The 22,803-nt window shown below is 38.0% G+C and overlaps 1 protein-coding gene across 2 annotated transcripts in view; it reads left to right on the plus strand.

Moving 5' to 3' along the window:
* zgc:172282 (leucine-rich repeat and fibronectin type III domain-containing protein 1-like protein) overlaps positions 1 to 22,803 on the plus strand; it is a 150,865-nt gene that overhangs the window by 37,725 nt on the left and 90,337 nt on the right. For both annotated transcript variants that reach the window (XM_038294910.1, XM_038294911.1), the window contains exon 7: positions 147 to 527. In XM_038294910.1, coding sequence (XP_038150838.1) covers positions 147 to 527 — 381 coding nt within the window. The remainder of the gene's footprint in view (positions 1 to 146; positions 528 to 22,803) is intronic.

The following is a 22,803-nucleotide window of genomic DNA, read 5'->3' on the forward strand; positions in this document are numbered from 1 at the left end:
TAACCTTTACCAATAAATTGGCTTTATTAAATCTATGTGTATACAACATTGCAATAAAAGTTGTCTAAGTGTAAGTTTTTTTAATAGAGTATTGAACTACTGGTTTTAGTCAATAAGTCTGTCATCTACATTTATTTATGTTGCAGAACTTTAGTTTTCCCAAATGGAAGCCTGGATATCAACGTTACTTCCCTGAAGGATTCTGGAAACTTCACTTGCATTGCCTCAAATGCTGCAGGTGAATCAACAGGAAGGGTGGAGTTAATTGTCACAGCAGTGCCTCATCTTGCAAACAGCACAAGCCGCAGTCGAGATCCTTCTTCTGAGCCTGCACCCTCTGACATTCTGACCTCCTCCAAAGTTGCAATGCCTAACAACGAGACAAGAGGGGCTGACAGGAGGGTATCATTGGTGGAGCTGACGGGAAACTCTGCCCTGATTAGATGGAGCAGCCAAACTCCTACATCTGGAGTAAGAATGTTCCAGGTCCAGTACAACAGCTCGGGAGATGATGCACTGGTTTACAGGTATGTTTATCAGCACTGACTATTAATGATTTTCAAATATGCTAAGATTCTCTTTCATGAATTGTTGAAAAGGTTATGCATTTTATGAAGTTGTGCATCTGTTGTCCAAAATAGCTCATATATATATATATATATATATATATATATATATATTGATTATGGTTGTCATATTCATTCATTACTGGATGTCACAGGCATTTTTTTAGCGGATACTTTGTGACATTAAGCAAATTCTTAATACTTAAAAGATAATAAAAGCACTTGTTTTAGGGATTCTCAGCTGTGACACTGTGCTGAACAGGATTTGATGGAAAGTAGTTAATAATAAATTCTTCATTTCTCCATCTTGAAAAATGTACTGAAAAGTTGGATTGATAGATTAATTTATTAGGGGAAACTATGTCTTTTAGGGCTTTTATGCACATTTTTACAAAAAGTGCTATTAAATATACAGGATGCTGCATGTGTTATGGATGTTTAGAAACTGTTTGGCAGTATTTTCTTGTGGTCATACTTGATCACACAAGGTTATCTCATGGTTATGTGGATTATGTTTAATGAAAGATCAAACAGTTTTAACATCCATTAGAGAGCATTAACGCTGCATTAGCTCAGTTCTCAGAAAAAGGAAAATGAAACGGTCCTGAGTATGTGTACATGTGCGCACTTCCGCTCTTCAGCTTTCCTTGCTCAATATCCATTAAAAGGGGTGAGTTGCAAGGCCATGAAAACAGAAGAGGTTGGTGAGGAGATCTGAAATGAAGGTTTATGAGGCATATATGTAAGGCTAAAGGCTAATGTTATGGATCACATATGATATAAAAACTCATCTTGAAAGTAGAGGCTGTTTTAAGTTAACGTATTTCTTTATCTATGCATGGGTTAGTTAGGTTACATTTTTCAAGAAATTTACTATTTAATCTAAACCTTTCCGCATATATCTTTGATATATATATTATTTAAAAATATGTGCAGTAATCAAAACAACAACAAAAAGGGCTCATTTATGGGAAAGGTGGAAAATGACACTGACTGCATTTACTTTGCGTGTAAAACTTTAAAATATGGTTAAATCAGGTTTCATCATGAATACAACAGAAGCAATTTATGTCTAAATTAGTCAAACAGTAGCTTCTAGATCATAGTACTTTAAAAACTATTATTTATTACCCTCTGTGTCCCTGTTATTTATTTATTTTTTAAAGAAGCAGCTTAAATTAGAACAAGTTGCCGGTTCACAGAGACTATCAATTATTCTGGGATGCTCTGGGAGGTCTAGATCATATAAAACAGTCTCTGCTTTAATCTGCATGTCATGCCTTCTTTACTATTAATGGTATAAGAGCTGTTAGTGTGTGTTTCTGCTCATTTTTTTCATCTGAAAGTATAAAGTGTTAATGTGTCTAAAATCAACTCATGATCTCATGATCCTTTTCATTACACAATTAGTGTTGCTAAATAAAGAACTAAATGATTGAATAAAGGCATAATTTGAGGTAATAGTAGCTTAACTATATTTAAGCACTGTGTATATTGCAGTTTATTAAACAGATTAGGACATGTGTGAATATAAGGGGGAATAAAATGGAAAATGTTAAAACATCGTACAAAATCCTTTTATGATTTTGGAAATATGTTTTTTTATAAGTCCTCCACTGCCTTTGCATCAGTTAACCTCTGATTGTTCTAATCAACTTAAAATATGAGATTTTTTTTCAATAACTTTTTTGATTTCAGTTGAAAGGTCATCTTTAATCACATATCAACATAATTACAACACCCTTTAGGAAGACCATGCAGAACGTTAAAGCTGAAGTCTGTAAGTTTTTAAAAATCACTTTTTTGTCATATTGGCTAAAACTGTCCCTATGCCCAGACAGCAGTACATGTGATATGTAACCTGTGAAAAAAACTGCTTCAATTGGTACCGCCTACTGCCTGTATTTCAATCTGGAAAGAATAATTCGGGACGAGTCAAAACAACCAATCACAGCCAGAGGAGCGTCTGATGGAGTGTCAATCACAGCTCACACACGCTCACACACAGGACAGCACTTTTTTATGTATATATATATATATATATATATATATATATATATATATATATATATATATATATATATATATATATATATATATATATATATATATATATATATATATATATATATATATATATATATATATATATATATATTTGTGTGTGTCTCTATGTCCAAAAAATCAGCTTTGGAGTTTGTTCAGCCTTTAGAAGTAGTGATTAATGGTGATGGCAGATTTTTAAGGCAAGTGTTTTTCTTAAGGCTAGAAATAAAAACACTTTAATACTCCATGCTGCAAAAGGTATTATTTCATCATATGTATGTCTATAGTTAACTTTGAAAGGCTTAAAGATGCCCAAATAATAGCTCCTTGAATCCAACCTAGTTTGAGTCATTCTTTTGATGTTGGACAGACATTTGTCTTAAGATGACTTTGGTTTATAGTATGTTTAGTCGGGTCAGTGGTGTGGTAGTTTAAATCTTTGACTTCAATTCAAGAGGATTCAGGGGTTCAAATCCCTTTTGTAGCAGGAAAGACAAAACTGTAAAAGCTTAAAAGCTCTGCAAAGTACTGTATGTGTCCAGGTTGTAGTGACTTGTTGACCCTTTAATAATAGAGCAGCCGAAAAGTCACCTCTTTAGTCAGCTCAGTGAGTACAAGCCTGAAATCTAGTAAAAAATCAGAGTAAAACTGAAATCTGAGTAAAACGGGAATCAAAGCTGCTGCCAAGTATGTTTTGATTAAAGTAGCTGCTTTGAAAAACAAATTGTTTGGGGATAAACTCTGTAGACTAGGCATTATTACTTTTTACCCTTATGGGACTGTTAAATAATAAAAAATGGTTATAGTAGGTCTATGACCTGCTAAGAAATCCTAATCTAAAGACAGGCACTTTTTTGTGTCAGTAGGTAACTTTTTATCAGAGACCCCAAAAGTCACATGTGGAATTTCCCTAGGGCCCATCTTAGAGCCCCTTTAATACAATATTCAGAGGCTCCTCCTAACTCCGATTTTAATAAACAACACCATGAGCTACCATAAATATGCAAACACGTATGTTACACGTACAGTAGGTATACATTACAATGCGACTAGGCGACCAAAATTCTGTTTCATCATTGGGTAAAAGCATAAACGAAGTAAAAACTTGAATGTATCAAAAATGCCTTTGTCTGAAGCGAAACAATACTGAAGTAATAATAATTATTGGACCAAATTCAGTGTGTTCCAATGTTAGCACACAGGTTCAGCTAATAAAGCCTAAACCCACACATATAGACAGGAGCAAATTTGGCCTTATACCACCTAACAAACATCTCCCGGATTAAAGCAATAATGTCTCAGAAGGATCTTGAAAATGTATTCATGCATTAAATTTAGTAGCATTGATTACTGCAAAGGTGTCTTCACAGGAGTCTAAAAAAAAATCATAAAGCAGCAGTTATTCCAGAATGCTGCTTCCTGCTTCTTCACCAAAACTAAGAAGGTGGAGAACATCTTCCCAGTCCTTACATTGGCTCCCCTTATCTTGGAGAATATGCGTATTCTCTTAGATATTTATGTTTGTCTTTGAATCACTGGATGGCTTAGCACCAAGTAATGTTACAGAGTTATTGTCAATGTAACCACTGTCCAGACCTCTCAGGTATTCTGACTCAATCTATTAATTATAATCAGAACCAGAGCCAAATATTGAGAAGCAGCATTTAGGCCTGATGCTCCTGTAATGTGAAATAATCTCCCAGAAAGCTCTGAAAGTACTAAAACCTTATGTTACTTTAAATTCCAGATTGAAGATGTATTCATTCCATCTATGCATAAATAGGTTTTCAGACCAACTTGGCTTTCATTACTTTTCTTTTTTGTATTTCTTTCATTATTTTTGCTGCTTTTATGCCACTTCAATATACTTTTCTTTTTCTGTCTTTTCACATACAGCACTTTGAAATGTGTGGCCTCTGGCATGCTATATAAATCATTTTGCCTTGCCTCGTCAACAGTCATAGTTACGATCCCTGATTAGCAAGGTTATGTTTGTCAGTTTACTTCACAGTTTTGAGAAATTATATAGATGTCCTTTTCAATGTGTTTTAATAGGAACATCTAGGCTACCTTTAATACAAAGTCTACTCTTAGTATCGTTTTAGGTTATATTAGGGGAACTTGGTTATCTATTTAGATGTTTTGCATCATTCTAAAATTTTATCCTGTTGTTTTTTCTACTTCTGAATAAACATATTTAAAACCTGTAAAGCTGAAGCAGGTGGAGACTGAAAGATCCAATTCATTTAAAGTAGGTTATAACATTCAAGTTTCTTTCTTAAGGCTGCCTTTGGGGTACCTAGAAAAAATAAACAAAATAACTGGTACTAAAGAAGAGCTTGGTGTGGTGCAACCCCAAACTTTTCATCCAAAGGCATATTTGATATGTTTTATATTTTCATTTACATTTGAAAGAAATCTGCATATCATAAATATTACACCCTTCTGAATAAAGGTAAAAGCCTATGTTGACATATTACTGCAATCTAATATTTCGCTTGCTGAGGTGTTATTGATGTCTTCAGTGTCATTTTGATGAATCATCTTTTGCATGAGCTCAGCGTCTTTAAGGTTGGAAACCTCCTTACCATCGCTCTAAACTTTTTCTCCTGTCAGAAGTGTTATGTTAGATACATATGGACTCTTGTTTGGCTACCATAAACCATTAATATTACTAAAGGTTGGAATATAGAATTGAGGGAGGAAATGGAAATATTTTGGCAGACAAAGTTATTGAATATGTTTTTTTTTTTATTTATATCCATTTTATTTTTATTTTATTTTATTTTTTTGAACAACTAAGTGCATTTCTTTTATTGTGTATTATACCATCAACTTGTTACAGAATGTAAAAACAAATTAACCTTTATGTTGGGAGCTGGAGAAATTCCACCTTTCTCCAGCAGAGTCCGCCGTGGATCCTCTGAGGGAGCCTCCTGCACAGCTGCAGCTCATCAAGACCATCAGAGGATCCACTACTTAAGCTGTCTTCAGACCTTGCCTCAACGCCGCAGTGTTGTTCCAGTTGGTCAGCGCTTAAGCCTAGATCCTCAGTGAAACTCTTTGACTTTGAATCCAGCCTGGATTCTAATTATTGTCTCTGTCTTCCAGGAAACCTGTGTCTCCTCTGTGAAAGCTCTGGAAGAGCTAACCTGCCGAGCCGACCCTCAGAGCCGAACCTGAAGAATCTCAGAGAACCTCCAAGCAGCTCTGGACTAGAGCTGGAAAACCCAAACCAAGGTCTGTTCATTATAGACGTGAGACGCTGAAGCAGCAAACGGACTCTGCTGATGAACTCCTCTCCAGACTCAACAGTGACTCTCCCAAAGCTAACCTCAAGAACCCTCAAGGTACAATCAGTGATCCTCTGGAAATCAAACCTCTGTTGGCAACGCTAACTGAACTGTCTCTCACGCAGACTCCGGTGAACCAGTATCCAGGCCCCGAACCAGAACCTGTACATTCTGTGTGCTTGTGCATAATAAACTTGTAAAACTTTCATCCCTGTGTCCGTTAGTGGTGTTCTGCATTCTTGGGTCGCTTTTAGTGAACCCATCATGACAGAACACTGTGGCCAAACTCAAGGCCCAGCAGATCACTACATCCGTCGACTAGAGGAACAGGCGGCCCAGATCCATGGACACGGCCTGGCTCTACGTGAGTTAAACACCCACATTGAAAGACAAAATCAAGCTATTCAAAGCTATGCTAACTACATGAACAGCGCTAATGCTGCTTCGGTACAACAACCATTTCCGGGTCCAGTTCCTCCTCCGAGGTCACCTGCGGTGACGTCATCAGAGTTCCGTCCTAGCCTTCCAGAAAGATTTTCTGGTAACATGAAAGATTGCAAAGGATTTTTATTTCAATGTCGATTGATTTTTCAGAACTCCCCTGGCAGCTTTCCCACGGATTACAAGAAGATAACTTTCATTCTCTCACAGTTAACAGGAAGAGCCTTGGAATGGGCTCAGGCAAGATTTGCCGCCGACGATAGCTTAAACTGCTATTACTCTGATTTCATCTCAGAATTTACCCAGGTATTCAACCAAGAAACTGACCAAACCATTGATTCCAGAGCTCTTTTCAACCTTAAACAGGGAAACTCTTCGGTGGCTGAATTTTCCATCAACTTCCGGGTTAAAGCGGCAGCTTCCGGGTGGAACCAAAGCGCTCTAAAGGGAGCCTTTTTCACGGCATTAAATGAGCACATTAAAGATGAGCTTGCAACCCTCGACGAACCAGCTACCCTCGAAGATCTAATTCGTCTCTCCATTAGATTGGACAATAGAATTCGTGCCAGAAACAGTTCAAGGAAGCAGGGGACCCTTTCTTCTGCCTCACATAACGTGACTGTTTGTTCTTCCTCTACAGAGCAGCTGCCCATTCAGAGACCTAAGTCCCAGTCTCTACCGTTGCCTATTCAAGCCTCTCATTCAGGCGAAAGGGATGTTGAGCCCATGCAGGTGGGACACACTAGGCTCACCCCAGAGGAGAGGCAAAGGCGTTTTCTAAGCAAACTATGTATCTACTGTGGTGAGAGTGGACACTTCATCGCTTCCTGCCCGGCTAAATCAAAAGCCTGGGCCCGCCAGAGGATCTGAGGAGTCTGGCGGGCCAAATTAACACTAAGAAATCTCCTCGACTGTTACTTCCCGCTACGTTGTTCTGTGCTAACCAAAGCCTCTCTTTTTCTGCATTCATAGACTCAGGTTGTGAACGGAACCTAATCGATTCTAACCTCGTCCAACAACTCCAAATAGAAACCATACCTCTGACTCAGCCTCTCAGTGTATCCGCTATTGACGGGAAGAGACTACATCAAGTTACCCATCAAACTCAGCCCCTCGAGCTACTTCTGTCAGGTAACCACCGAGAGACTATAACATTTTTTGTTTTTCCCTCTGCATGTTCCCCGCTGGTGCTTGGTTTCGAATGGTTGGAGAAGCATAATCCTCACATAAATTGGACCGAACGTCACCTGGAGTCGTGGTCCATCTCATGCCATGAAACATGCCTTCGTTCAGCTGCCCCCTTGGTGGGGTCTCCTAGAGGTGGGGGGGAGATGGACTCTCCTGACCTTTCTTCAGTTCCTTCTGAGTACCATGACCTAGCCCCTGTCTTCAGTAAGCTCAGTGCGACGTCCCTACCTCCACACAGACCATACGACTGCGCCATTGAACTCTTACCTGGTGCTCCACTACCTAGCAGCAGGTTGTATAATATTTCCAAGCCTGAAAGAGAAACTATGGAAAAATACATCAACGAATCATTAGCTGCTGGAATAATCCGCCCATCTTCCTCTCCTTTGGGCGCCGGTTTCTTCTTCGTGGGGAAGAAGGATGGTTCCCTGAGACCTTGTATTGATTACCGGGGTTTGAACCAGATCACAGTTAAGAACAAATACCCACTTCCTCTCCTCGCCTCTGCGTTCGAACCCGTACAGGGAGCTACAGTGTTTTCTAAACTGGATTTAAGAAACGCTTATCATCTCCTTAGGATCCGAGAAGGAGATGAGTGGAAAACTGCCTTCAAGACACCCTTGGGCCAATTCGAATATTTGGTAATGCCCTTTGGTCTAACTAACGCTCCAGCCTGCTTCCAGGCCCTCGTAAATGATGTTCTCAGAGACTTTTTAAATGTATTTGTTTTCGTGTACATTGACGACATACTCATTTACTCCAAGAACCTCGATGAACACAAGAAACATGTCTGCCTTGTTTTGCAGAGACTGCTGGAGAACAAGCTGTTCGTGAAAGCCGAGAAGTGCGAATTTCATCAACCTTCAGTCACCTTTTTGGGGTTTGTGCTCGAGGGCGGCCAGGTAAAACCATCTGAGGACAAGATTAAGGCAGTCTTAGACTGGCCAGTTCCAGAGAACCGCAAACAGCTACAAAGATTCCTAGGTTTTGCAAACTTTTATCGTCGTTTCATCAGAAACTACAGCCAGACCGCCCTTCCATTAACTTCTCTGACCTCTGTCAAACGCATCTTTCAGTGGACTCCTGAGGCTCAAGCTGCGTTTGAAAAATTAAAGTCCTTGTTTTCCAGAGCACCTGTGCTTATGCAACCTGACCCAGCGAAGCAGTTTATTCTTGAGGTGGATGCTTCAGATTCTGGTGTTGGAGCAGTCCTATCTCAGAGACTTGATTCAAATCAAAAGATCCACCCTTGTGCATTCTTCTCCCGTAGACTATCTTCCGCAGAGCAAAATTACGATGTGGGTGACCGAGAGCTTCTGGCCATCAAACTGCCGTTGGAGGAATGGAGACATTGGCTGGAGGGAGCTGAGCATCCGGTTCTTGTATGGACTGACCACAAGAACCTGGCTTACATCCAGTCAACCAAGCAAGCTAATCCAGGAGTCAGCAGAACAGTAGCCCTTATCTCAAGACGCTTCTGGTGGCCCACCCTCCATAGGGACGTCAAGGAGTATGTGTGGGCTTGCCCCACATGTGCCCGTAATAAAGCCTCACACCAACCTCCTTCTGGTCTGCTTCAGCCGCTTCCTGTTCCCTCGCGTCCATGGTCCCATATCGCCATTGATTTCGTCACCGGTCTCCCCATCTCTTGAGGTATGTCCACCATATTCACCGTTGTTGACCGTTTCTCGAAGTCCTGCCATCTTATTCCACTTCCCTCGGCCTTCCAGACAGCCCAGCTCCTCATCAAGCATGTTTTCCGTCTACACGGCATTCCCCAAGAGATCCTCTCGGACCGGGGTCCTCAGTTCATTTCCCAGGTCTGGAAGGCTTTCTGTTCTGCTCTCGGCTGCAAACCCTCTCTCACCTCTGGTTACCATCCTCAATCTAATGGTCAGACTGAGAGGATGAACCAGCAGTTGGAATCAACCCTTCGTTGCCTCACTTCGAACAACCCTGTGGACTGGAGCCAATTTCTCCCCTGGATCGAACACGCACATAACTCCCTCAGATCTGCATCCACTGGTCAATCCCCGTTTCAGGTTAGTCTCGGCTATCAACCTCCACTTTTCCCCGCAGACGAGAGAGAGATTTCGGTCCAGTCCGTAAACCAGCACATCCGCCGTTGCCAGAGGATCTGGAGGGAAACCATCGCCACCCTCAACCAGTCTTCTCAGTCAATCAAACGCTTCGCCGATTCTAGGAGACGTCCCGCCCCCGAGTACACTGTGGGCCAGGAGGTATGGCTATCCACTCGAGACATCCCCCTCAAGGGGGACTTCCACGTGTCTCAAGTCAAGCCTGTCTCCTCGAGCCCTCTGTGCCAACCGTCCGACTCCCCACCACCCGCCCTGGAGGTCGATGGTCATCCGGCCTTCACTGTCCGACGCATCGTGGACTCCCGTCGACGAGGTCGCGGTTGGCAGTACCTCGTCGACTGGGAGGGCTACGGACCGGAGGATCGCCAGTGGGTTCCGGGCTCGTACATCCTCGATCCTGCCCTTATCGAGGAGTACGAGCGTTCCTGCCCTTCGACCTCTTCCAGACCGCCAAGGGGCGGTCGTTGAGGGGGGGGATACTGTTGGGAGCTGGAGAAATTCCACCTTTCTCCAGCAGAGTCCGCCGTGGATCCTCTGAGGGAGCCTCCTGCACAGCTGCAGCTCATCAAGACCATCAGAGGATCCACTACTTAAGCTGTCTTCAGACCTTGCCTCAACACCGCAGTGTTGTTCCAGTTGGTCAGCGCTTAAGCCTAGATCCTCAGTGAAACTCTTTGACTTTGAATCCAGCCTGGATTCTAATTATTGTCTCTGTCTTCCAGGAAACCTGTGTCTCCTCTGTGAAAGCTCTGGAAGAGCTAACCTGCCGAGCCGACCCTCAGAGCCAAACCTGAAGAATCTCAGAGAACCTCCAAGCAGCTCTGGACTAGAGCTGGAAAACCCAAACCAAGGTCTGTTCATTATAGACGTGAGACGCTGAAGCAGCAAACGGACTCTGCTGATGAACTCCTCTCCAGACTCAACAGTGACTCTCCCAAAGCTAACCTCAAGAACCCTCAAGGTACAATCAGTGATCCTCTGGAAATCAAACCTCTGTTGGCAACGCTAACTGAACTGTCTCTCACGCAGACTCCGGTGAACCAGTATCCAGGCCCCGAACCAGAACCTGTACATTCTGTGTGCTTGTGCATAATAAACTTGTAAAACTTTCATCCCTGTGTCCGTTAGTGGTGTTCTGCATTCTTGGGTCGCTTTTAGTGAACCCATCATGACACTTTAAGGGTTACGTCCATCTGACACATTTACATGAAACTATGTCTATTAATATATCTATGAATAAAATGATAATATAGACATTTTTATTAATATTAAAGATATTTATCTTACACAAATTACAGTAAAAGGCTCAAAATAACACGGTTACATTGCAAATATAGCTGTAGGTCTTTGAATTTGGAGGAAAACTTTTGCTCTGTGGCAGATTTTTTTTTTTTTTTTTCATTTTACCAATGTTTTTATCTACGACAGTTGGTGTGTGCTCATAATCATCTTATCAGAACTTGTAGAATGGAGGTTATAGACTAGTGTATGACTATATTTGTATTACAGGTGACACTGTACTACATTTAAAGTATTGTAATGCCGTTATAATCTAACTCCAATCACTTATCGGCCCACTAATAACACACCCATGTTTATAAATGCTTGTGTGAACTTATCCACACTGACTGGCAGCAATGTGGAGTCACTTTGCTTTAGGTCATTGTCATTTAATTAAATAATTCACTGGATGTGTACTAATGAGCTTAATGAGCTAGAGAGAAAAGACTGCCCACACATGCACACTCACGTACACATGCATACGATGATATGCACATTTGTGCATTTCTGGCACCTGCTGTCTTTGTGGCAATTAGACGCAGAACTAATGAGTCAGATCAGAGAAGTGTAGTTCAAAGACATTGACTATGTGGTGTGTTTAGTCATGTCTGTTTCCACATCTGCAAACTTCAATACAGACTTTTTTCTGTATGAGCGAAATGTACCACTACTCTGTTTCTTGCAGATTCTATATTTTATGACACATAAAACTAATCTCCCACTGTTTTACATTTTTTTGTAGATACCTTTTTAACTGACATATTTTTATTTCACACCATGAGTTTATAATTTCTTTCCCCTGCTTGAATCTGGGTACCATTGTCACCAGAATGTTTCTTTGTATCATGGCCCATAATCCACTTATTTGGTTTCTTGTTGCCATTTTCATCAGTGTCCCAAACCAATGCTTAATTATACCGTGACAACTGCCCCCATCTCAAGTCTCTGCTTTCACAACCTCTTTTCCCCTATTACACATTCACCCCTCCACGCAAGCTTCAGATCTTGGACACAGGAAAAGTAATTAAAAAGATTTGTGACACCCAGTTAGCAAGGGAATGTGGGGGAGGAGAGGAGTGATGGCAGAAAGGAGGAAGGAGAGTAAAAAAAGAGGCAGCATAGGAATAGAGGGGGCGAGTAGGGAAGAATTGAAGCATTAGAGGAGGAGACTGTGGGGCAGAAGAGGGGAGGAGCGGAGCAAACGAGAAACTGGAGAGGATAAGGAAAAGAGATAAGAAGGGATTTGCTACGGTAGATAGGGATCAGATATGAGAACTGCTGGATGGATTGCAGTAAGAGCAAACAAATTCCTCATCAATGATTGAATTCCCCTCTTGTACTTGCATGCATACAGTTTTCCTCATGCTCCATCATGGCACTTAACTTAGTAATCCTTATGTAGCAGTAGTAGTAAGAAAATACAACTCCCTGAAAACATTATAAGTGTATTAAGTTATTTTTTTCATAAAATGTACAACCTATTGATAATATATGGAATTATATATTGTATATATAAAGTAAAGTGTTTAAAGTGTAATTTTTTTTCTCCTCCAATATATTTTATTAAATTTTCTCTTTTTTTTATACTTTTTTTATTTAAATGTTTTATAAAATTCTATTCAAAGTCTATCAGGACCTGGCATTTTACCGCTATCCATATGCTGGCTATTGCTTTCGATAGATTTTTTGTTATTAAAGAATTATCAATAGTTTTTTTCTCCTCTTCTAAAATGGTTTGGAATTGTAATTGATTAAGAAATATGGCTTGTTTTTCTTCATTTCCACAATTTTCAGATTTATATAAGGTTTTGTAGAAATTTCTAAAGTCTTCATTTATTTTTGAGGGCCTGGTGTTAAAACGCACATTTTTTTTTTTTTTTGTAAATGTTTTCCCTTTCGCTTTTCTATATACATACATATATATATAATTGTATATATTTATTTACATTGATCATTTATCTGTGTCTGGTTACTGGATTATATTAGGCAACTTATTCCTCTGATGACTGGCAGTCTGAAGCCTTAAACTCTCTAGACGTGATGTATATTGCATACTTTTTATGAAAAATGAAAGATTTCTGGCAGCTCTCTTTCATCTCTATTTTTCATTGTTTGTATTTGTGAGTAAAGATTAAGCTGTTACTCAGTAGAAAATGACAGAACTGCTTCTTTTGTTTTACAGTTTCCTATTTTCCTATTCAAGACACCCATCAATTGTAATAATATATGCAATACTGAAAAGGGCTGGGATATCAAATGCAACAGAATACAGGGTCACAAGATATGCCAAGAATCTTTCAGTAGAGAGTGTATACATGATGCTACAGTTTAAAAACAGACCAGAGCTGAAGGAGTAAAACTAATGAGAAGCACTGCAGTGTTTTGGAGTGTATTCTTCATCAAATTGATTTTAAAGCTAAACTACTGCTAAAATTTCTTAGCAGTTTTCTAATTCTAACTACCATAAAGTGTCTCTTTTTTAACACCAATGAATTGAGCCAGGAACAAGAACTGCAATCATCGGGATCTAAGGATCGCCTTATTGAGGCAATCAATCACTGTGTTATGAACAGGATATCGTAAGTGCTATTATTTTGATCTGCCCAGTGTAAGAAAAAAAACAAGAAAAGACAGCCCTAACACTGAAAAAGTCAGACTGGTAGTCCCATCAGAAAACCACAAGCTTGGAACTTTTCGCTGTTTATTTTGTTGTTGATTTTGATTAGAGATCCGCTGATAAGGATTATAAAGCAGAGCTTGTTTATAAAAACATTAGGTTAATTATATTGGGAATCTATTTTTTTATACTGTAATTAATAATAGAATGTGTGCAGTAAAACTACTTTCCTGCTCAGAGATGCTTCACAAAAACTCAGAATAAAACCCTGAGAGGGTCAAACTTTATTTGGATTGGAAGTTTACAGGGAAGTAGCTTCAAGTTGATTCTGTTGTTGCCAAATATAAAACTGGTTAAATTGAAGAATCCCTTAAAAAACAGAAGGCTTTAGCAAAACACAGCAAACATTTTAATGGAAAGCCTGTTTTGATCTCTTGCACAAAACTGTTAAGCTGTGCAAAGGCTTTAGAAAAACAAAAACTATAAATTTTGTTTATCTTTCTGAAGTTGCTTCATTTTGTATTTTTTGTTGTCGTAATTTGATATAAAAATATGTCAGGTCAGGGTGGAGCTGAAAGGGTGCCAGGGGTGATCATGGCCCAGTCTCAATAGTACAGAAGAGTAGGCATTTGTTTTTAATCAGTATACGCTTCTAAAGATACATTAAGGTTTCTCCTCATCACCCTGCAATAACTTTATATCATTGATCTTGTGATGCCAATATTTTCTTTTGTAGAAGCCTGGATAACTAGTGCAGATTATTATTCATTTCCAGTCTTGTTAAGCCTTATCCTATTATCAGCAATCAACTGTGATGGGCCTGGGGGTTAAGGATTGGGGGCAAAATCCAGAGAATTAGTGCAGATTTAATCCATTGTAGCTGTAAACAGCTTTAGAACAGGGTGGTGATATACTACCCCTTGTTGTTGGTATTGAAAACAACATTATTAGTACTCATTGCAAAATATCAGCAGTAAGATAATTTTTCGCATTTTTTCACTGACAATCACCTCATACTTCCAAAGGCTCCATATCCAAACATAGCTGGTTAAACAGCTGTGCTCAGGAGAAAAACCCAACCCAATCTGACCCACAAACAGCAAAGAAATACTGCAACAAACTATAAGTTGACAAAGACATATCCTATTGAAACAGATTAACAAGACCTTGTAGCTACAAATAATTATGATTGAATGGTTGGGGTTTAAGTTTTTAATACTGAGGAAAACAAAATCTGTGATAACCTCTTAAAGCAATAGTTCTGAGTACTGTTCCTTACAGTTTTTTTAGAATAAGTTCTACAAACAAGTTCATTATTTTCCTGTAGCTCCTTGTTAAAATGGTGGGTTTTTCTCTGTAATTTTTATTATAAACACATTTAAACCACATCAGGGGAAACATTCCAACCTTGACAAATTCCACCCTGCATGGTAAAATTGCTGAATTGGAAATGCTTGCTAAATAGCCTTTCAGAGTTTTGAAGTTCAATAACTCAGTTAGAGGAAGAGCTCTCCTGTATTGCAAGGTTTAGCATTATCATTAAAAAATGCTTTGTGTGTGTGCACTCTGCTGCTGTTGTTTTACCTCGAACAAGGACATTTGAATTTATAATTAGAAGCATGTCAATTTGCAGGTCATGTGAAACACATTTTACAACAGTGGTATTGATTGATATTATGCTCTGCGGACGTGTAAGATGTCGTTCCTTCCCTATTGGGAAACACTTGAAACACTAAACCTGCTCTCTCTCTGTCTCTCTCTCTTTCCTTGCTTGCTTTCTTCTCTTTTAATGTCTATTTTACTGAACTTAGGTTTCTTCAGTGTATGGCTTTACGTGGATTCATGTTTTTTTAGCATAAAATATTTGTAAGCTTTTATTTATTAAGTTAAAAAAACTATCAACCTCTTATGTTTTTTAGAGTACCATTTTCTATTGTATTTATAATTGTCTATTTTAGTGATTAATAAACATCCATTCATCTTCTCCTGCTTAGTCCATGTCAGGGTCACGGTGGGGCAGGTGCCTATCTCCGGCAGTCTATGGGCGAGAGGCAGGGTACACCCTGGACAGGTCGCCAGTCTGTTGCAGGGCAACACAGAGACACACAAAGACACACAACAATATACACCTACACTTACACCTGGGGACAATTTTAGAGAAGCCAATTAACCTACAGTCATGATTTTGGACTGTTGGAAGAAGCCGGAGTACCCAGAGAGAACCCATGCTTGCATGGGTAGAACATGCAAACTCTATGCAGACAGACAACTTCAGTTGAAAGTGCTTGCACATAATCTATTAGGTTACTAACCTGGTCTTAATGTCCAGTTCTGGTCAAGAAGTAGAGGTAGATCCCAGATAGTGGGCTGCCAACCCAGTGCAGCAGTAGCTGCTCAGATAGATTCAGGAGGTTCACGGTAATATACAGTAAACAGTTGATATTGTTACTTGAGGTAGTTTACCCTGTTCCATCATACATACTCTTTACCTATAAGCAATTAGAAATTGATTTGAGAAGTGGCTCTTCTGCCTGAAAGTCTTTTATTATTTTTATTTATTTATTACTCTTTTCTCTTTAACACAGAAAAAAATTATACATAACTTTATATTATGGTCTGTCAGATTTCCATAATTTTAAATAGAAATGTTACTTATTACTTGAGTCACCTTTTTACCAAGTATTATTTTATTCTTGAGAGATTTTTTGGATGGCTACTTTTTACTCTCACTAAACTACAAATATGTTGAAGTAGTGTGCCTTTTCCCTAAAGTACCATTTTTCTGTAGGCTACTTTACCAACCTCTGTATAACCATACAGATAAGATACACTTCAACTCAATCATTTTTAAAAGTTGATTCTGACTTTTTTCCTTTCCTATAACACATACAAATCTGTTTTTGAAACTGCCTTGCCAAATCTCTACTGTTTTACACCTAAAGTAATTTTAGGAATTTCTCAAATACCCTCTCTTTGGTTTTTAATTGTCAGGTAATTAAAAAAAAGTTATTTCCTTTGTGTTCTTTACTACGAGTTTACTTGTACATTTCTTAAGAATTGGGCTGATGCTAATATCTAAAATGACTTGCAATAACTTCAAAGAGGCTTATACACTCATTTTCGTTTCAGTTTTAGTCATTAATTTTCATAGTATTAAGATGCAAGGCAGCCTGAGAGAAATAGGACAGAGTTTACAACAGTGAGACTTGAGGAGGAAGCATGAGAGAGGCAGGGGAGGAGTCATGGGTTAGCAATGGGGACAGATGAAAGAGAAGACAGGTGGGCTAGAGGGAGAAAACGGAAGAGGAAGAGACTGGAGGGGAAAAGAAAGAAAACATTAAGGAAGGACAATGAAGGAGATTCAAAGGGACTGTAAAAGGTGAATACAAAAAGGGTGTAGGAAGAGTGGAAGATAAAAGAGAAAAATAAGTGCAGAAGGTCGGAAAGGAGGGGATCCTCATTAGGCTTAGCTCCACACATTGGACCCGATTTTGGTGTCCTATTGAACATGCATTACGCCACAACTGAGTCCCAACTCTCCAGAAAACATGCAATTGTTTCCTAGGCTATTCATACTGTATAAGAGACAATTAATGCAAACTCAAATTTAATTAAATACGTAAAAAATAATAGAACAAAGCTGTGTCACTGGAAATCTAAAAAAATTTAAAATCCCACTTTGCAGAAGGATATGAACTGTATTTAAGTGTTTATTTAGTTTTGGGTTTTTTTGTGTCTTTTTATTCGTCATTATAGACAGTTGTATTTGGTAGAATTAGTGTTGATAAAACGAATATCATTATTATTTTTTGTTTTTCTGAGTTTCATTACTTTACATTGCATTTCAGCTTGAATAATCCTTTTACAGAATTTGAGGGCCGAGGGCTGCATCTTTTGGGCTCCACTTAATACTTAAACAATGCAAGCCCAGATTTTGCTGGTAAAGAAAAAGATGAACAAAGATATTCTGCCAGACACAGAATCATTTTGGCTGCTTTATTAAGGCTCAGACAGTCCTTCCTACTGTCACTCTCACAGTTGTTTATAGATAAACTACTATGAGCTAAAGGGAAATTGACAAATAATGAAGCACAATCTCGTACTCAGCTTGTTTTTATGTTGCTGCTCTGTTGCAGCACAATTTGTATCCTGGCTTTTACATGTATCATAAAGATTGTAAATCTCTACATTTGTATAACTTATGCAACTTATAGAAACAAAAGTTAAAAAATGAGAGAAAAGACAATAACTTAATTTGAATATTGATCAGTGCTGTAACATCTAACCAATAGTTCTTTTACACTACACTTCCTTTGTTGACTTACAGTATGTGAGATTTACTCCAACAACAGTTAATTTACCCTCCTTTCATTTATATCAAAAATATACTGGCCCACATAGTTTTGACAGTGTACAAGGGAAAACTGTCTAAATTCTAATTCTTCATTTGTTTTCTATCATGTATGATTAGATCAAATACAGACCAATGCTAGAAAAGGATGATAGAAAACATCCTTATACTTTGGGCTTTTAAGGATAATTCTGCTCTGAACTAAATTTAAATTCTTGTGTACATTTAATAGTAAAAACAGAAAAGAACAATTGGCAAAGTAGAAAAGAATAAAACACTCAAAATGTAAAAACAAAGCGCTATATTTAGAAAGAGTATGTACAAGAGTGTAAAAGTTTTTGTGAAGGAGAAACAGAGAGACATGGTTCAATAATTCAAACATGAGGACAAGTTAATAGCGATGTTCTGCTCCAGCGGGAGCTGGATTAGCTACATGTTTACCCCCTTACACATACAGTCTTTGCTGATGATCTACTGAGCTTATGCAAATGCTCTGTCAGCAAATGCTTCTATACCATTATCATACATCAAAATGGACACCAAGGACCCTTACACACAGCTTGCTCAGTCATGCAAAATACTACCTTTACATAATTGATATATACAAACATTTTTTCCATTGTTACACACATGCTCTCACGTGCGTATATCTCATGCTCAAACAGCAACCATTTGGAGCTTTATGGGAGCATACCGCTCTTTTTTCTGGACACAAAAGCACACGTGTATAAAAGTAGACCTATGTAAACTATGAACAGCTACTGGCAGTCAAAAATAAATAAATGAAGAGAGGAAGTTGTGATTATTCCTACCTGCAAACTTAAGCCCTCTCCATTTATCACATTCCTTTGCCTCTCCTCTGTCCATCTTATTGTTTATGACCGTCATAAGGACTCACAACTTTTTGTGTGATTTGTGTCTCTAACCGTGTGTGAGTCTAAGTCTTGATCATTGTGCACTGTGAATTCTCTCTTCCTGCTGAAAGGGAAGAAATAAAGAGAACATAACAGACAGGCAAATGATAGTGTTTGATAAGGGAACAAAGATAAAGAACAAATATAAACAAAAACATGGGGCCTGGTGCAAACAGAAAGAGAAGAGTCATTACAAGCTGTGGCAGTAAATGGCAGATCACTGACAACAGCATGCTTTAGTTTTACACAAATAGAAACAATAAAGCGCAATGGATAATATAAAAGTCGTATGTCTTATCAAAGGGAATTGTTTAGAAATTTGTGCTTGTGACTTTTATAAGGCCTTTAAATCAAACGGACATACCAATTTTTTCTAGAGATGACACGAACAACAAACAGATCTGGAGAACATGGAAGAAAATGAATGCAAGTATCTTTGAACATGGCATAGCTGCTGGTGTCAGTCATGATGGGCTGAGTATTTTGGAAACTGCTGATCTGCGAGGATTTTCAATCCATCTCTCAGGTTTACAAAGAAAAGACAAAGTTTCCAGTGAGTAGCGAATACAAAATCTCATCATGTTGGCAACCAGGGCAGAGTTGTTTGTGATGATAGACAAGTAACGGTAGATGAAATACCCAATAGTTACAACCAATGTACGTCAGATGGCATCCCTGGAGCACAGCAGTTCAAATGTTGAAGCTGAGAAGCAATAGAAGATGCTATTCAGTCCAACCATTATTTAGGAACCGGAAATGGAAAATGCAATTCATACAGGCTCACTGAAACTGTTACATAACAACTTATTCTAAATGCTTTTATATGTATAAGTTTAGGCCTTCAATACAAGCTAAGTATTCTTAAAAAAACAAGGTCCATCGGTAAATTGCTGATAAACATGTCCCTTTATTTATTGCAGTAGTACACCCATCTACTGATGACCTTTTCTCACTGCCATATACCTTTCCACAAAGCTCAAATCATTTTAAAGTGGCTCTTTAAAAATGGAAATATACAGGTTAGAGGGGTTGTTGTAGGCCTTAAGACAGGTTGGGCAAGTGGCCAGCAAAGTAGTCGACTGGGAGAATATGATGTGGTGACAGAATGATGGACCATTTATGATTGTTACACTTATCCCAGGCTTGTGATTGCCTATGTTGCATTTACTTTCTTTTTTTTTTCTTTTTTTTTTTTGTGGAATACATCACATCACAATGTAGCATATCAGTTTTAAAAACACATCCATTGTTTTGGCAAGGCAAGGCAATTTTATTTGTATAGCACAATTCAGTACAAAGACAATGCAAAATGCTTTACATGATTAAAATATGGGGAAATAAAAGAGAATCAATGCAAGTAGGAAAAAAATAGAAATAAAATAAAAAATACAGAAACAAAAATGAATATTAAAAACAGTTGGACTAAAGAAAACAAAAAAGTTTAATTAATGATTGATTAAACGAAATACTTTTATATATACTCATTGATGTATTACTTTATATATAATGGTTTCACTTTTTGCTTTGAAATAATGAACTAAGTTACCTTTTTAGTGATATTATTCATATAGATGATGCTGTATGATCAGTCATAATTGGATATTTGAACCTGATGTGCTCAGTCAACCTGTCTTTACCACTAAGATTATAACAGATAAAGCTATTCAAAAAAATAAAAAAATGAAAAATTAAGATCAGCCTTGTTAACATTAGTTCCACTGAAAGTCTATCTTAGCTTTTATAAGACTCCAAATCCATTAACATTCAGCAGCTCCAGTGCTGCTCACCCTCCCTATGGCTCACTTAGATAAATGTAACATTAGTCCCTAATCCACAAACTAAACTAAATGCATGCTTGGTGGTGTCAGCATTGCATTTTTTCCATAATAGATCATTCCTGTTGCTTTGATCCATACGCTCTTTGGGTTTTTCTTCCTCTCTCCTTCCCTTCTTGTCTGGATTTTATTTGTGATAGATTAGCTAAATTGAGTACATGACCTCCACGGTCAATGCTGCTTTTTAAATAAATATAATCTCCCCACCCCATCTTGTTTTTATTTTTTGTATCTGTTTATCTTTGCTGCCCTCATTTCACCAATCTTTTGGCCTGATGGACTACAGGCAGTTTGCAAATCAATAGTTTTTAAGAAAAAAGGGATTTTTTTTTTATGACTGTTAAAAATGTAACCTATTACATTTGGATTTTTAGAGCTAGATGGATCAGCATCTCAGTCTACCCCTGTGTTAAAGCCAAAATCACATGGAGAAGAGCAGAGACAGACGGGAAAGGGAAAATTGCTTAAACGCTGGCACACAGATGGACTGTATTTCCTGTAAATTACCCCATGCTCACTGTCTAGCAGCTCTTTCAGATTGTCAAAAGGCTTCTTGATAGCCTGGTGTTTGTTCACATTATATTGGATTATGGAGTCAGACCTGTTCAAGCTTATTTTAGAATTAAATTCAGTCTAGAAATTATGACATATAACAGCCTTATCCTGCTTTGTCATTAAAGCCATTACCTTTGGGTTTATTAAATACAGATAAGTGAGAAATGTGTCACTCCCTTGCTTCAAAAGACATTGTAGAGGAATGAAATATTATGGCAGTTAAGATTAAAACCTGTTAAATCATAAAATATTGATCGGTAAATGTTTGACTCACCTTGGCTGTGAAAGACTTAAGTTTAAATCTTTATTTGTAAAAACCTTCTTTAGCTTTATTCTAAGAATTTACTCCCCTATTATTCAAAAGCCTCTCACTCTGTGATGTTTTTTTAGCTTCTTTACTGCAAATAAGGTGTTTAAGACCATATTTAATGGTTTTTATTCAGATTTTATTTTAATTTAATTTCACAACTAAGATTTTATTCAGTTGTTTTTAGATCACAGTTTTCATTATATAATTCCTAATTTTCCAGCAGTCACAGTCACATTTGTTGGTAAAATGAAACCACATACATATTTAAGTTTGCCAATTCCTGCTGAAGGAAAAAAAAGTCTACTTCACTAATGACCCTTCCCCCTCTTGATTGTTTATCTTCATGTAAAAAGCCATGTTTTTCAAATTCCCAGCATTCTGGTTGTCCGTATTTTCAACTATTTCACAATGGGTTCATGAATCTGTAACGCTGTTTAGCAAACTAAATGTGTGTTAGTGTAGCATTTTCTTATCGACTTTGATTCTCCTTTTGGTTATGAGTGGAATCCCTGTTGGAGTTCATTTATGGATTTCCTGTTTATTCAGTGCATGTCCTGTGGTTTTCATGGCCATACTTAATCAGGTTACTCTGTAGGTGTGTTGTAGTCACATAGGTTTTTTTGGGGGTTTTGTTTTTTTTCCCCATTTACTGCCTTATGGCTGGGGGGCATTCATGGACTTTAAAGCTATACTCCATAGCCATGCAGCTTTGCAGCCTGTTCTGATTTTTTACCTCATTATAATCCCAATTATCTTTCATGGATTGTTACATTTTTTGCATATATAAATGTTTTTAGTAGCCCTGCAGGTTAATGATTTAATCTCTTCCCCTGATTCTTCATTCTCTTTCCTTTGAATGCATCTCAAGCATCAAGGAAAGAGATTCATGATTAAAAAAGCAAGGTTATAAAGTTCCCAAAGGCTTATTCTTTGTCTCAGTTACACTTTAGGCTGTAGGACCTAGCAGGAAGTTTTAAAAGTGATAGCATTATTAAGGGGCCCATCATTTTGAGAAGGGTGTTTTCCCAGCGTTTTCACAAAAGTATAATGCATATATTGCCATATATAACTTGTTTTTCATCATCATCAAAAAAAAAAAAAATCTTCAAAAGTCAAAATTGTGCTCTTTAGAAATTGTTTATTAAGCTTCAAAAGTGGCTAATTGTTCTACGTTGCAATTATTATGTACTTTATTAACTTTACATTTCATCAGTCAGTTTTACAAAAAAAAGTGGAAGACAGAGTTGACTCATGTTTGATTAATGTTTGAGATTAAATTAAGAGAAAACTTTTCTACTTTTTTCTAC

This window comes from Cyprinodon tularosa, unplaced genomic scaffold (genome assembly GCF_016077235.1).
Source record: "Cyprinodon tularosa strain WSP-4 unplaced genomic scaffold, ASM1607723v1 ctg348, whole genome shotgun sequence".
Lineage (NCBI taxonomy): Eukaryota > Metazoa > Chordata > Actinopteri > Cyprinodontiformes > Cyprinodontidae > Cyprinodon > Cyprinodon tularosa.